This window comes from Trichechus manatus, unplaced genomic scaffold (assembly GCF_000243295.1).
Source record: "Trichechus manatus latirostris isolate Lorelei unplaced genomic scaffold, TriManLat1.0 scaffold00001, whole genome shotgun sequence".
Taxonomy (NCBI): domain Eukaryota; kingdom Metazoa; phylum Chordata; class Mammalia; order Sirenia; family Trichechidae; genus Trichechus; species Trichechus manatus.
The window spans coordinates 37,356,623-37,372,635 of NW_004443937.1; the positions used below are offsets into that span (position 1 = coordinate 37,356,623).

At 44.5% G+C, this 16,013-nt stretch overlaps 1 protein-coding gene across 1 annotated transcript in view; it reads left to right on the forward strand.

The window, feature by feature from the left end:
* The window catches only part of PXK (PX domain containing serine/threonine kinase like), an 81,150-nt gene that overhangs the window by 316 nt on the left and 64,821 nt on the right, over positions 1-16,013 (forward strand). The window contains exon 2 of the mRNA XM_023726646.1: positions 84-139. Within this exon, the coding sequence (XP_023582414.1) occupies positions 84-139 (56 nt within the window). The remainder of the gene's footprint in view (positions 1-83; positions 140-16,013) is intronic.

A 16,013-nucleotide genomic window follows, 5' to 3' on the forward strand; every position in this document is an offset into this window, starting at 1 on the left:
GGAGGCTGGGCCCAGGGGCGGCGGCCCAGGCCAGGAGGGCTCTGGCGCGGCCGTGGGTCTGGGTCAGGCTCCCCGGGGCCCAGGCGAGCGCTGAGGTCCGGAGGGGCCGAGAAGGGAACCGCAGCCCCCAGGTCCGGAGGTGAGAGGGCTAGGGGGGCCTCCCACCGAGAGCCAGGCCCGGAGCCTCTGGCCCAGGAAAAGGGGCTCCGAGTCAGGAGAGGTGTTGGATTCCCCGGGCCACCTTTGGCCGGGGGAATAGTTAAGAAAGCGCTCAGGAGCCTCTCATCCGCTTCTGCCCGCCGCCAGCCTTCTCTTCGGGGCTGTTGAGTCTCCCTCCTTGCAGCGGGGGGTTTGAGAGGTGGGGATGAGGGTGTGCCTGGCGAAATAAAAGTATGAATTTAGAGCCTGCTTGTTGGGACAGCAGAGCGAAAGCGGCCGGGGTCTGCAACCGCATTTCTAGGTCAGCTACTTGGGCGAGGCGAGGGAACTGGTGAGGGAGGCCGTCTGGGGTCCTGCTGAGGCAGGTGTCTGAACGTGCTCCTTCCCTCCTCTAACCTGACCTTGTAGTGGGGCAGTGGTAGCGTCTATTTGAGTTTTTAATCCACTGGAGTAGCATAAAAGAGTAATAGGTCCGTATAGTAAACACAGGGAGAGTTCATTTCTCTTGCATTTACTGCCTTTCATGGGGCTTTAAAACCATAGTTACTTTCATTTGCCTGTGCCTTTTTTCTTTGAAATGCACGCTATGCATTATACTTTACAAGCAGTAAACCCACAAACCAGCAAAAAAAAAAAACCGAACACAAAACCTGGAGCTGCCAGCCAGTGGGACTCTGGGAAACAATGAATGGGGAGAGAGCGGTCCCTTAGGTTGTAATGTTTTCACCAGATCAGGCCGGGCTCAGAGGCTTGCTTGTTTACTACTGCAGTGTGTTTGGTGTTCATCATCTGGAGGCTAAAGCCCCACAATAGCCTTCTGTTTTTCTTTGTGTTCGAGTTGTTCTGGTGACTTCAAAAGAGACCTTTCATTCTGTTGCATTAAAGTGCGGGGTTTTTTTGTTTGTTTTTGTTTTTAATCTTAGTTCCCTCTTCCTGTGGCCATGCTTTGTAGGGAGTGTTCAAAGTGTTCATTTGCAGTTAGGAAAATGATTTATGTTTTTAAAAAGTGCAGTTATTTCATTTAATCCTATTTTACAGACATATGAGAAGGCACCATAGAGGACAGAAGTTGTTAAACTTCCTGAAACTTGTGCCTAAGGGAGCATGTGTTAAGGACTGAAATTTATGACAAGGAGTCAAGACAATTCTCCTATGAAATTAGACTTTTGACGTGACTGTTGGCAAGTAAAGCTTATAACCTTTCAGAGTGGGGTTGAGTCTTTTAGGTTTATTTTGTACTGACAGTGAAGAGATAGAGGCTTATAAATGCTCGCAGATCACTTCTTCCAGGAAGCATTCCACGATGGCCACTGCCCCAGGCCATGTGCTCACCTCCACGGTAACCACAGTAATCAGTTTGCCCTGTAATTAGTTCTTTCCCTTTCCTCTCCACCAGGCTATGAGAGAGGGATAGCTTCTTGTTCACATTTGGGTCCTGCTCCCTCACGTCTGATAGGTTTTCATATATGTTTGTTGATGAATAAATAAATGAACTGTGACTTTACCATGCCTTTTTTTCTGTTTGTGTAAAATGATAGTGGTGAAAATTGGAGCAACACAGCATCTGAGGTGCTAAATTAGGGGTCAGGGTTTCATCTGCTTGGGTGAGGATTTTCCAAACAAAGGGAATTTTGGTAAAAAGCCACACAGGTGAGTAGGAAAAAATTTGGGAGGATTAAGAGAGAAGACGAGGGAAAGCTGTGAGAGGACTCCATTTTGCTGCAGAGCTTTTCTTCAAAAAATAAAATAGAACAATTTAGGGTGGAACATGGCAGTCCTGTAATGATGACTGAACGCAAAGGACAATGACTCACAGGAGACCCAGAGAGACAGATGTGATGGAGTAAAAATGTAGCGTTGTCTTGCGTAATTTTTCAGCTGCTCTGTGTTCTTGTTATTTTAACTGTAAAGTCTGAGACAGAAATGTTGCATCAGCCCTGAACTTTATTGAGAAAATTATATGCTGATGCAAACTTTTTGGACTAGTAGTGTTTTATGAGTAAGTCCCTCTAAAACAGGAACTATTGGAAATTATCTTGGAAAGAAGTAGTTGTTAAGGAGAGTACATAGACAAGGAAGGCATTGCTTCCCATTGGGAAGGGAGAAGATAGCTTCCAGCTTGCTAGCTGAAGGGATTGAAGCCTTGGCAGGTGGAGATGGTGTCCTAAAGGTCAGAGGTCTGCCCTCCCTTTGAAATACTGAATCTCTGGGAAGTTGTTTCTGGCTGCAGGACAGAAACAAAAGGGAAGTGTGTATAGTAGACAGTCTTTGGGTTGGGAGCAGCAAGACCTCAGTACAGGTCTGAGCTGACACTTTCTATCCAAGTGACATCGGTCACTTCAACCTTTTTGATGCATAGTTTCATTGTGTGTAAATGGGGGTAATGAATGCCTGTTCTGCTTGCCTCCTAAGATCAAATGAAATAATCTTTATCAGGTATTTAAAATGTATTCCTTTCTTCTTGTATCTACTCCCTGAAAACATGTATGCAAAAGGATAAACACATTAAAAGTAGTATTGTGGCAAGAAAGCTCACTTCTGTCCATAGTTCCTTTCACATATTGAGGTTGTGTAGCCTCGGGAAGCAGAAAATTTCAGGTTAAATCTGATTCCGGAATTTTGGACTTGGGAGGGAAAAATTCTGTGGATGGTAAATCCATCTTGGAAAATACAGGTGCCAGAAGGATGATGGAAGCACAAGGTCCTGAAAGGTCCTGGCAGAAAGGGTGAAGGGTGGTAGTTGATCTTGTGGTCTGAATGATTTTATTTTCATTTTTATGGAGCACGATGAATTTAGCTTCAGGAAATGCACCAGGCCTCGGCTGCAAGGAAATGAGGCTTCCATAAAATCAGAGAGGACAGTAGTTAGGGGCTAGATGCTTTCAACGTGGATCGGAGGATGGGGGAGGATTTTCCAAACAAAGGGAATTTTGGTAAATAGCCGCACAGGTGAGTAGGAAAAAGTTTGGGAAGATTAAGAAAGAAGACGAGGGAAATACAGGTTCTTGGCTACATGAATGGGAAAACTTAAAGTCAGTAGACTAAAAAAATGCTTACCTAGCTGAAATAGAAATCAGAGGAAACCGACCGTTTTGAAGAGGGTTATCAGATGTGCGTATCCGATTTTTGCTGGCTGGTACACGGTAGTGTGATAGCTTTTTAATCTCAGTTTTTTCCTTTTAAAATAGTCTTCTGTGGGGTTAATCTGGATCAGGGCCCATTTACCCTGCATCTGGTGCATTTTGTTCTTGAGAAGGAAAAGATAATTTTAGTGATGTTTGAGGCGTAACTAAGAACATTTTAAAAAAATCGGTGGAAGAGATAATATTACATGTTAAAATCCTTCCTGAAAATGGATCTTTCCTTGAACTTCTGATTTTTGGCAACTGCATTCCTGCATGGTTTATTATTTCAGCAATACTCATTCATTCAGCAAAAATGTATTGAATGCCTATATGTGCCAGGTACGTGCTGGATATGTGGGGTGCACTAGACAGCTCCTGCTTTCCTCTCCTGCTTCCCTGGACCTTATGTTCTGACAGAGTCCCTGAGTGGTGCACATGGTTAACACACTTGGCTGCTAACCAAAAGGCTGGAGATTCAAGTCCTCCATTGCCTCGGAAGAAAGGCCTGGCAGTCTGCTTTTGAAAAATCAGCCACTGAAAACCCTATGGAGCACAGATCTACACATGAGGTCTCCATGAGTCAGAGTCAACTCAGCAGCAATGGTCCTGGTTTGTTCTGTGGTCTTGGGTTTTCCAAGGCGTATGCAAAGCAACCAGGCTTTGTATCTGTCATAGCATAAATGTTTTTGGAGTTCTTCTTGTGGTTTGGTTTATTGCACTTCAGCTTCTTAGCTGATGATCCTTTTTTTAAAGTCTTGTAAACTCTATTCATACATCACCAGAATACCTATTAAAAAGTAATGCCAAATTAGAGACATCATTGCTGTCAGATCCTGAAATTTTGAGGAAATCCAGTGCTCAGTATCAGAATCTGTCTGATTTTTTGGGATGCTATTTGGAAGTTTTCTTTAGAATTCCAAATTATGATGAATATTTAAAACATTTCTTTGAAGGTGTTTGTACAGACTGACGCAGACTGTGTGAGAGCTTGCAGCACTTCGGCGCGTTATAATAAGATAATAATGGCGATTGTTTTCGTAGTCTGCTTAGTTACTCCCTTTCCCTACTTGTCCCTGAAATCTGTGATGGAATGGAGTCAGAAAGCCCAGAGCTGGGAGCTTTTAGAGACTAGTGGTTAGTTAACTTAAAGATTGTAAATAATCTTTTCCTGCTTGGAGAAGTCAATTTTTTGCAGCCTCTTTTGGGGGCTAGTGTCATTTTATATGTCACGTCTTTGAGAACTGCCCCACCGGAAAGGTTTCTTGTAGGAATACAAGTAAGAACCTGGCTGTGGTTACTAGGAGAAAAGAGGGTTCTGGGGCTGAAGATTATCTTACACGAAAAGATGGTTACATACTTTGCTCCCCAGGTAAACAGTGGGAACTGCCACCCGTGTTTAGACAGCTTCCAAGTGGATTGTGATTTTTAGATTGTTCAAAATATATATTACTGAGGCGGAGCAAGATGGCCAAGTGAGTGGGGGCCCCCACTTACTCCCCACTGAACAATGAATGAAAACAAGCACGGGCTGAGATCAAAATACAGGTTATTGATTGAAGGATCTAAACAGGCTCATTTGAGGCAGATTAGTCTATGCTGCAGGGCAAGTGGTGGTTCCTTTTCAAGCTGCTAGAGGTCTTAGGGTGGCTTTTCTGTGTTAAGAAAGGAAGCTCCCCTTTACGGTACAGTTTCTTCTGCCATCCTGAGAAATGGGGAGCTGGACCCAAACACTGTTTTAGAACTCGCAAGTGCTTAAGTGCTTGGTGTGGAGGAGGGGAAATAATGGGCAATTTTCTTTTTTTTTTTTTTTATTACACTGGAAGTCACTCTTGTCAGTGTGCACCATGCACACCAATAAAAAACAGACAAACCCGTTACCGTCGTAGTGACCCCGTGTGTTACAGAGTAGAACTGTGTTCCATAGGGTTTTCTTGGCTGTAATCTTTATGGAAACAGATCATCTGGCTTGCCTTCCATGGTGCCACTATTGTTGTTAGGTGCCGTTGAGTCGATTCTAACTCACAGCAACTCTATGTACAACAGAACGAAATGCTGCCCGGTCCTGCACCATCCTCACAATCGTTGCTGTGTTTGAGCCCATTGTTGCAGCCGCTGTGTCAGTCCGTCTCGTTGAGGGACTTCCTCTTTTTTGCTAACTCTCCTTTACCAAGCATGATGAACTTCTCCAGGAACTGGCCCCTTCTGATAACATGTCCAAAGTACCTGCGAGCTTTCTGGCTGTACTTCTTCCAAGACAGGTGTGTTCATTCTTCTGGCAGTCCATGGTATATTCAGTATTCTTCGCCAACACCATAATTCATGCATGAATTCTTCTTCATTCTTCCTTATTCATTGTCCAGCTTTCATATGCATATAAGGTGACTGAAAATACCATGGCTTGGTTCAGGCACATCTTAGTCCTCAAAGTGACATCTTCGCTTTTTAACGCTTGAAAGAGGTCTTTTGCAGCAGATTTGCCCAATGTAATAATGTTGTTTGATTTCTTAACTTGCTGCTTCCATGGACAGTGATTGTGGGTACAAGTAAAATGAAATCCTTGACAACTTCAATCTTTTCTCCATTTATCATGATGTTGCTTATTGGTCTGGTTGTAAGGATTTTTGTTTTCTTTATGTTGAGGTGCAATCCATAGTGAAGGCTGTATTTGATCTTCATCAGTAAGTGCTTCAAGTCCTCTTAGCTTTCAGCAAGCAAGGTCGTGTCATTTGCATATCGCAGATTGTTAATGAGTCTTCCTCTAGTCTTGATGCTGCGTTCTTCTTTCTTCATATAGTCCAGCCTTTCGGATTAATTGCTCAGAATACAGATTGAATTAATGTGGTGAAAGGATACAACCCTGACACACATCTTTCCTGTTTTTAAACCATGCAGCATCCCCTTATTCTGTTGGAATGACTGCCTCTTGGTCTGTGTACTGGTTCTGCATGAGCACAATTAAGTGTTCTAGAATTCCCATTCTTTGCAATGTTATCCATAGTTTGTTATGATCACACAGTCGCATGCCTTTGCATAGTCAATAAAATAAAGGGAAAGCATCTTTCTGGTATTCTGTGCTTTCAGCCAAGAGCCATCTGATATCAGCGATGATATCCCTGATTCCACGTCCTCTTCTGAATTCAGCTTGAATTTCTGGAAGTTCCCTGTCAAATGTACTGCTGCAACTGCTTTTGAATGATCTTCAGCAAAATTTTACTTGTGTGTGATATTAATGATATTGTTTGATAATTTCTGCATTCTGTTGGATCATCTTCTTTGGAATAGGCATAAATATGGGTCTCTTCCAGTTGGCTGACCATGTAGTTCACTTCCAGATTTCTTGGTGTAGACGAGTGAGAGCTTCCAGTGCTGCATCCATTTGTTGAAACATCAACATCTCAGATGGTATTCCATCAATTCCTACAGCCTTGTTTCTCGCCAATGCCTTCTGTGCAGCTTAGACTTCTTCCTTCAGTACCATCGGTTCCTGATCATATGCTACCTTCTGAGATGGTTGAACTTCGACCAATTCTTTTTGGTACAATGACTCTGTGTATTCCTTCCATCTTCTTTTGATGCTTTCTGTGTAGTTCAGTGTTTTGCACATAGAATCCTTCAGTATTGCAACTCGAGGCTTGAATTTTTTTCTTCAGTTCTTTCAGCTTGAGAAGTGTTGGGTGTGTTCTTCCTTTTTGGTTTTCGAGCTCCAGGTCTTTTGCACATTTCATCATGATACTTTACTTGTCTTCTTGAGCCACCCTTTGAAATCTTCTGTTCAGCAATTTTACTTCATTGTTTCTTCTGTTCACTTTAGCTACTCTACATTCAAAGCAAATTTGAGTCTGTTTTGACATATTTTGTTTTTTTCTTTCTTTTCTGTCTTTTTAATGACTTTTACTTTCTTCATAGGAAAGGCTTAACAGAGGAAGGAGCCAACATTTCAGAGAAAATGGTCTAAATTAGCACTTTCCAGTCTTTTTTTTAACTTGCAGGCTCCTTTCATAATAATATTGAATCATAAAAACTCTTCTGGAAGTGATTTTAAATTAAAAAAAAGCATTTTATTCAGATCAAAATAGTATTAAAATTATATTAATGTTTGTGATCTGAGTTATACTGGTTTTGAAGTATTACAGACTGTAAGAATTGTGATAAGGTGAATGCAATATGAATAATACTGAAAAGGTGGAGGTAGTTGTCATGATAATAGCTACCCTTTATTGAGCGCTTACTATGTGCTAGGCCCTGTGCTAAGTACTTTATATTCATTTTCTAATTATTTCTGTCTTTCTCTTTGGTCACCCTTGTTGGAGTATAATTAATAAAGCTCGCCATTAAAAAGTAATTGAGGTGAAATTTACATGATGTAAATTATCCATTTTAAAGTAAACAATTCAGTGACATTTAGTACATCCATAGTGTTATACGCTACCACTTCTGTCTGCTTCCAAATGTTTCCATCACTCCAAAGTAAAACCTCTTGCCCATTAAGCAGTTTCTCCTATCCTCCATCCACCTAGCCCCTGGCAACCGCCTATCTGCTTTCTGTCTCTAGAGATTTATCTGTTCTGGGTATTTCATATAAATGGAATCATAACAGTATGTGATCTTTTGTGTATGCCTTCTTTCACTTTGTAGAATGTTTTAAAGGTTCTACCACTATTGTAGTTTGTATCAAGTACCTTATTCCTTTTTATAACTGAATAGTGTCTGTCTTAGGCTGGGTTCTCTAGAGAAGCAAAACCAGTAAAGTGTGTAAGTATATGTATAGAGAGATTTATATCAAGGAAACAGCTCACGCAACTGTAGAGGCTAAAACATCCCAAGTCTGTGGATCAGGGTAGAGGCCTCTCCTAATTCACGGAGCCGCAGAAGCTGCTGAACCCAAGGTCGGCAGGTCGGAGAGGGGCTACTGCTCACAGGCTGTGAAGGTCAACGAATTCCAAGATCAGCAGACAAGACCACAAGGTTTCTCCTGATTCACGTAGCTGCAGGGGCTGGCGAACCCAAGATCAGCAGATTGGGGAACCGGACTCTTGCTCGAAGGCTGTGAAGATTGACGAATTCCAAGATCAACGGATAAGCTGCTAGCTCAAGTCCCAAGAACCGGAGGCGAGACAACAAGAGGCAGCTGCTGAGTCTGGAACAAGCCAAAAACCTTGGCAAGGTGAGCAGGCAGAAAGTAACCAGCAAAAGGCAGAGAGATGAAACTGAGGGGGGCAGTGAGCTGCCACAGGCCCTACCTTGGCTAGTACCACTCAGCAGATTCCATCATGGGGGTGATCACATATCAGATTTCAACAGGGAAGTGATCACAACATTATACAACTGCTAAAACACTGAGAATAGTGGCCTAACCAAGTTGACATACAATCTTAACCATCACAGTGTCCCAATAATATACCACAGTTTCTTTATCCATTCATTCCTTGATGGACATTTGGGCTGTTCCACCTTTGGTTATTGAAATTCACCAGTTTTAAGTATACAATTTGATAACTTTTAACAAATGTATATGCCCATGTCACCCCTGGGTGACATTGTCATCAATCCAAGTATTTCCCTGCTGCTCCACTGCAGTCAGTAGCCTCCTTCTGATCCCTGGAAACTACCTGTCTGCTCTGTCGTTAGAGTTCATCTTTTCTGGAATGTCATTTATAAATGGAGTCTTATAGTACATAGTCTTTTCTGTCTGACTTCTTTCACTTAGCATAAACTTTTGAGATTCTTCCATGTTGTTGCATTTTCTTTTTATTGCTGAGTAGTATTCCACTGTGGGAGCGTACCACAATTTGTTATCCATTCACCAGCGGGTGACATTTGGATTGTTTCCAGTTTGGGACTATTAAGAACAGAGGTACTGTCAACATTCGGGTACAAGTTTTTGTGTAGATATATACTCATTTCTCCTGGGTAAATGCCCAGAAATGGAATTGCTGGGCAGGCAATAAGTGCATGTTGAACTTTGTAAGAAATTGCCACACTGTTTTCTAGATTCTCATTTGATCTCACAGCTTTCTGCACTATTCAGTTGAAGAAAATGAGGTGCAGAAAGGTTAAGTAACTTGTTCTCAGCCACACGGCTGGGGGCGGCAGAGTGAGGGTTTGTATGACGCCAGTGGGCTTTGAACAGAAGAGAGACTCAAGGTGGGAGCCATACCAAACTGTATCTGTCATCAGGGCCTGGAGAGCAGTGGACCTGTTTAATGACACCACTAACCCAGGCCTGGAAGAGAGCAAGTTAGGGGTCCCCCTCCCTCTGACCCGGGGAACGAGCCAGCGGTTCAGGCGACCATTTTCTCAGTTCTCCCACCCTAAGTGCATAGGTTACTATTGTTAGTTGCTGTCGAGCAAATTGCTGAGTGCCTCATGAACCAGCTGTCCACTTTGTTTGTTGCTGTTAGGTGCTTTTGAGTCGATTCTAACTCATGGCGACCCCACGGGACAGAGCAGAACTTTTCCATGGGATTTTCTAGGCTGTCATTTTTACAAGAGCAGATCGCCAGGTCTTTCCTGCAGAGTGGGTTCAAATCTCCAACTTTTCGGTTAGCTGCGCTCAACCATTGTGCCACCAGGCTCCTTTGATAGCCACTTTAGGCATGTTCATATAAATATGCTCCTGTTTGCTCCTCCAGAGCCTCCCTAATGTTCGTGATGGGGCTTGTTTAACACCGTGGAGGGAAAGTCTGTTACTCTGTGCAGAGCCTTGATTACCCTGGCCCCAGCCGTGTGTGTGCCTGTAGCAGGAGGTGGGTTGGAAAGCGCAGAGGTGTTCAAGTCGGGAGACTCTGGGCCTGGCTGCCTTCTGCGAGCTCTCTAACTGGGTGAACTGCCATCACCCAGGCCTGAGTTCTCCTTCCTCTGCCCCTGACCTCTGAGAGGGTCAGCCTCCTCCTGACTGGATGGACTGGTTCTGCCTGCCCTGCTGACCTGTCTTCATCAAAACAAGAGCCTATACAATAGGAAAGCTTTCTGCCTGAAGCCAGAGTGTAAGAATGCGTGTCAGACAGGCCCGGGGTGAGGCCCTTTCTGTCCCTTGGGAACTGTATGCCTTGTTTAAGCAGTTGCCCTCTGTGAACCTTGAGGTCCTTGCTGTATAATGGAGATAGTAACACCTACCTCAAAGCCTGGTTGGCGGGTGGAATAGACTGAGGGACAGAACTCACAGAGTAAGGGCTCCATAAATGCAGCAGTTCAACTTTGAGGAGATGTATGGCAAAAACTAAACCAAACCAGTTGTCATCGAGCCAGTTCCGACTCACGGTGACCCCATGTGTTGCAGAGCAGAAATGTGCTCCATAGGGTTTTCATGGCTGTGACCTTTTGGAAGCAGATCGCCAGGACTTTCTTCCGAGGCACCGTCACTTGCATGGTTGTTTATGAAATTGGAACCAGTCTCCTAGGAGAACACAGTGACGTTTTATGTGTAGTCAGCTCTCCGTTATCCCTAGTGATGGTGGCCAATTCTACTACAAATGATTAAAACCACTAGGGACCCATTTAGCTTGACTTCACCCCAAAGATTTTGAGCTTCTCTTCCACCAGTGTTTTATCAACGCCAACACAAGTAGGAGAGTTAATTTATTTGACTTTCACCTTGTGTTTCCCCAGCGTTCCCAGCACACTGAGTGTGTTAGTGAGTAATACAGTGGTCCAAAGGTTGCTTGCCAAAGAAAAAAGGTGATAGCCTGCATTTATCATTGATAACATACTCCTGATACTTGGTCCCTATGAGTCAGAATCAACTCAAGTTCACATAATCCCAATCATTGTCTTATCACTCAGGATTCCTTGTTTTAAATTACATATGTAGAAAACCTAGAAACTTTTTAAAATGTTTTTCCTTCTCATTGAGGATAACCTCAAACATGTAGAAAAAATAGCCAAGAGAATGAAACCACCCGAACTTTTACCTCCAGAGATAAACACTGTTAACGTTCGGTGTGTTCCCTCTTCCTGTCAATGTTGTTATCGTGGAAATTGTTATCCTTTTTGTTTATAGTTAACATTATAGCTGACAGCTCTTCCTCATGTAATAAAGAACTCTTTTTTATGTATCCTTTTAAGGGCCTGCATATTCTTCCACTATATGGATAAGCCATAATTAACTATCCATTCTCTTATTTTTAATATCCCAGTTGTTTTAGGGGGAAGCTTTTTAATTAACCCCCATTAAAGTGGGGCATGAAAGCTGGGACAGTAGAGGCTGGAGTGAGAAGTCAGAGACTGATAAAATGTCCCTCATGTCCAGAGAATGGCTGCTTTTTATTTGTCCTTTGGTGCTCCACCAGTGCTGCTGCTGTCCCCTGGGCCTGCTGATTAAGGGCATGGTATGTCCACCTGCAGACACCTTGTGTTTGCTATTGCCTTAGCGAGGAAGAAAACCAACAGTTACAAAGCTGGGCATTGTGCTGGGTCGTCTAAATAGCCTATCTCATTTCATATTCACCACAACCCTGTTGGAAAGTTATGATTTCCATTTTGCGGAAGAATAAACTGAGGCTCTGAGAAGTTGGGGTACAAGACTAGTAAGTGGCAGCTGGGCTTTGAAGCTGGGTTTCAGAGACTTGAAAGCCAGTGCCCTTTCCCCTGGGGACTCGTGGTTACGGGTGTGTGGGGAGGGGGTTGCACATGTGGCTGTTCAGGCTCCTCGGGCTCTAGAAGCACTCTCAAGTGGCCTGTCCTTTGGGGCAGTGGAAATGGGGGTAGGTAGGCCAAAAGTGGCCCCAGAAGGGAGTACACTCAGTTCTCAGCTGGTCCTCAGGTACCATCCAAGGTGGTGAGAGATGAGGATATGGATTAGTTACCGTAGCCGACAGAAACATCATTATTTCCAACCAGATCAGAGTTTGTGTGCTAAATTCTCTTTTCTAGTCAGTAAATATGCAGTGCGTGGTTCTGTGAGATTCTGCTCACTGCATCCATTTCTCTACTTTTAGGAATTGGCCCTGTGAGATGTAAGGATTATTGAACAAGTAAAGATTATGTTTCATTGGTTACTGTTTAATTGAGCCTCAGATTTTTGACTTTGTTTATCTCCATTGATATAAGATGGAATTCTTGGGTTCCCATTTTAGCAACCTGGGTAATTTGCTTTGGCGTCATTTAAGGGCCATTGTACTATAGAATGCTACAAGAACTGGGTATTTAAAATGCTGTGTAATTGTTCTGCAGTCACGTCTGAGGTCAAAAGGGTTTTTGAGTGCAGCTTTGCAGTATTTCTCGTAGCTGGAACATCGGCTATCTTAGAAGCCGGGAGACCGGCCCTCCTGGCAGAGCGGGAGACCCTCTCTCAGAGGAGAGCCAGGACTTCAAAGGCCAGGAGGCCGGGAAAGGGAGACGGGAGAAGCATGTGTGATACAGCAGCCGTGTCTCACTGCAGGAATCAGAGGTTATTTGTGATGTGCCCCTGGTCTCTTAGTTGAATACAGAGTAGAAAGTGGAGAGTTTGTTTTGCATAAGGCCGAAGTACACGGTTCTGTGGTTCAGTCAGTTAGATTTTAAAATAAAATTCACTTCACTTGGTTGAGAAGGAGATACACTTGACTTCACTTACCAGCCAAAATTTAGGTTAAGATAGTGAGATTCTTCAGATGCCTTTTAAAATGAAAAAACGAAACAAAACAGGGCTTCCAGCCCTGAAAAATCTGCTGGTGGAAATAATGAAAAATACTGAAAAATTAGCAGAGCAAGGAGTAGTCATTAGTTCTAAGTGAAATATGAAAGACCATAAGCAGCCAGGCAGGTGGCCAGCGAGCTGAGCAGGAGGCCTGCAGCTGACTCTGCCAGAATTTCCTCCTAAACCTTGCTGTCTTTCAGCGTGAGGGTGATGCTGACGGCTGCCCCGAGCTGCAGCTCCTGTGCTGTGTGACCATGTGGTTAGAATATTGATTCTTACAAAGGGACGGTGAGTCTAAGGGTTTGGGAGATCACATGGAGGTCTCTGTTTTTTGTGCTTTCGGTGATCGTTCACAGAGCAAATTAGTTTCTCATTAAACAGTTTTGTGACACTGGTTGCCAACCCCGTGGTGTGTCAACACTCTCCCCTTCTCCAGCCGCCGGGTTTCCTTTTTTCATTTGTCCAGTTTTCCTGTCCCTTCCTGCCTTCCTGTCTTTGCTTTTGGGCCGGTGTGCCCATTCGTCTCGCAGACATGATTGAACTGTGAAGCACGTCCCTCGCGTGTGTTATTGTTGGCCCTATAGACCTGTCTAATCTTTGGCTGAAGGGTGAACCTCAGTACTGAGTTAAAAGGGTGTCAGGGGCCATAGTCACATGGAGATTTTCTTGAGAGTGTTATCTGACTTTACCTGGATTTAGGTGCCTATAAAAAAGAGCACCATTGCTCCCCAAAGGAGCAAGCAGTGAGTCAACAAATATCCATCAACCAGTATTTGCTGTGCTTCTGCAGTCGGCCTGATATTGTGTTGGGTGCTATTTGGAATACAAAGAAATGTATGAAGAACTTAATCTAATTGGAGAATCGAAGAACTCAATCCAATCGGAGAAATTCCCCTCCCCAAACAGAGGCAGGGGACAAAAATAGCAGTAACATGGTTAGAAAGCTTAGCTTCCCGAGTTTTAAATGGGTCCAGCAGCACAGTGAGGGGACTGAGTAAGGGGTGGTTAGGAGACAAAGAGCCTGACTGGAGTAGAAAACCAGCTGCCGCAGTGTCAATTCCGACTCACGGCGACCCCGTACGTGTCAGAATAGAACTGTACTCTGTAGGGTTTTCAATGGCCGATTTTTCATAAGTAGATTGCCAGGCCTTTCATCTGAGGCACCTCTGGGTGGACTTGAACCTCCAGTCTTTCTGTTAGCAGCCAAGTGTGTTAACCATTTGCACAATGCAGGGCCTCCGACTGGAGTAGAGGAGGGTATGAGTATAAAGAAACTGTTGGGTCAAGCATAGAGGAGGGTTTGAGTATAAAGACAGGGTTGGGTCAAGCAGTGGACAAATGCTGAGAAGTTTAGATTTTATCCTCTGGCCAGTGGGGAGCCCTGGAAGGTTCCTGAGCCGGGACGTAGCATGGTGTTGGGTGTCCAGCAAGTCACTTGTGTTGATCATGCTTTGAGGACTTTCTCATGAAGGGAAAGTCCCAGGAGAGAAGTGGGTTTGAGAATGAACCCAGAGGGTGGCATGGCTCGTGGGCACTGGGCACTCAGGCCTGTCCTCCTGTCCCAGACCCACTGCTTTCTGTCCTTTCAGGGGCTCATTTTCCCCAGCTGTCACATGAGGATAATGGTTCCTCCCTGCTCACCCCAAATGCCCCCTGGAGGATGGTATGAGTGGTGCCTGTGGAAGCCACCATGACAGGACCCGGGCTGGGGCAGTGGTGGGGTGGGGGGGCCGCTAGAGGGCTGAGGCGAGTGCCTACTGTGTTCAGGAAGACAGAGGAGCCAAGTCCCTACTGAGGCTGGGGAGGGGCAGGCTGGAGGGGCCCTGACGTTTGGTGGGTGCTTGACTCGTTTGTCTGCTTCCTCTCATGTGGGTTTATTTTTTTAATTGTGTGGTATGGAACTGTTTGCTGTCTCTTTGAGAAGTAACCTTGGTTTGATTTATACCTTCAGAGCTGTGATTCTCAACCCTGGCTGCACGCTAGAATTCCCCGGGGACTTTTAAAAAATACTAACCCTTGTGCCGCAGCCCAAACAAATTAAATCAGAACCACTGGGAGGTAGAGACCAAGCATATTTTTTTTAAGTCCCCTAGGAGATTCTAGAATGCAGAGGGTTCCCTCGACTTTAGAGGTACCAAACCCATTGTCGTCGAGTCGATTCCAACTCAGAACTGCCTCATAGGGTTTCCAAGGAGCGGGTGGATTCCAACTGCTGACTTTCTGGTTAGCAGCCGAGCTCTTGAGCTCTTAACCACTACGCCACTTGGGCGCCCCTTTAGAGGTAGAGATGTGGAAACATGGCAGATATCTGCAAAATGCCCTTGGGACAGATTCAGTGGTGTTTCTGTACTTTGAGTCTCAGAGTAAATCTGGTAACTGTGCCAAAAGAGAGGAGAGAATTAGTGGGTTAGACAGGTTTGATTGCTTAAGTTTTGGCTTTAGCTTCTTTAACATTTCTTTGAAGTGGTCTGTGTTTGTAACTTCACGAAAATAATTTGGGGCCAGATAGATTCAAAATAAGTTTTCTTCCTTATTTTTTTCTAAAGTCTCATCAAACTAAGGCATCTTTGAGGACCAGCTACTGTGCAGTGAAATCCTAGACTTTCGGAGAGTCAGGAAACAGAATGCCAGTGGGGACGCTGACTTGGCAGATGGGGTGTGTTGGAAGTGTTAGTCAACAGCGTGGAAGTGATAGTCTGTCCACCCTCCATCCCCGCCAAGACAGGAGTTGATAGGTCTCAACTCATTGGAGGTAAACTGGGAGTTCCATGCACTAGGGAGGACTCCCAACTTTCAGGACTGCAAAAAGACTCGGACCTCAAAGCTTCCCAGGCCACTGAGGGCCACCAGCCATCCCTGGCCAGTTGGAGGGTCTTGGAAGTCAACAGGGACCTAGGTTCCAGATCCCTTCCCAATCCACCGCTTCCTCCCTGTGCAGCCTTGGGCCTTGCTGAGCCAAGATCACCCACCTCTTAGGGTGGCTATGAGGACTGAAGGCGAAGTGTTGGGTAAGGGGCTTAGCAAAGTTTCTGGCAAATGGTCAGTGCTCCTTTTACATCATTTCTGTCTTCCTTCATTTAAGTCAGAAGTCATGTGGTCCTGATGCATTTCCA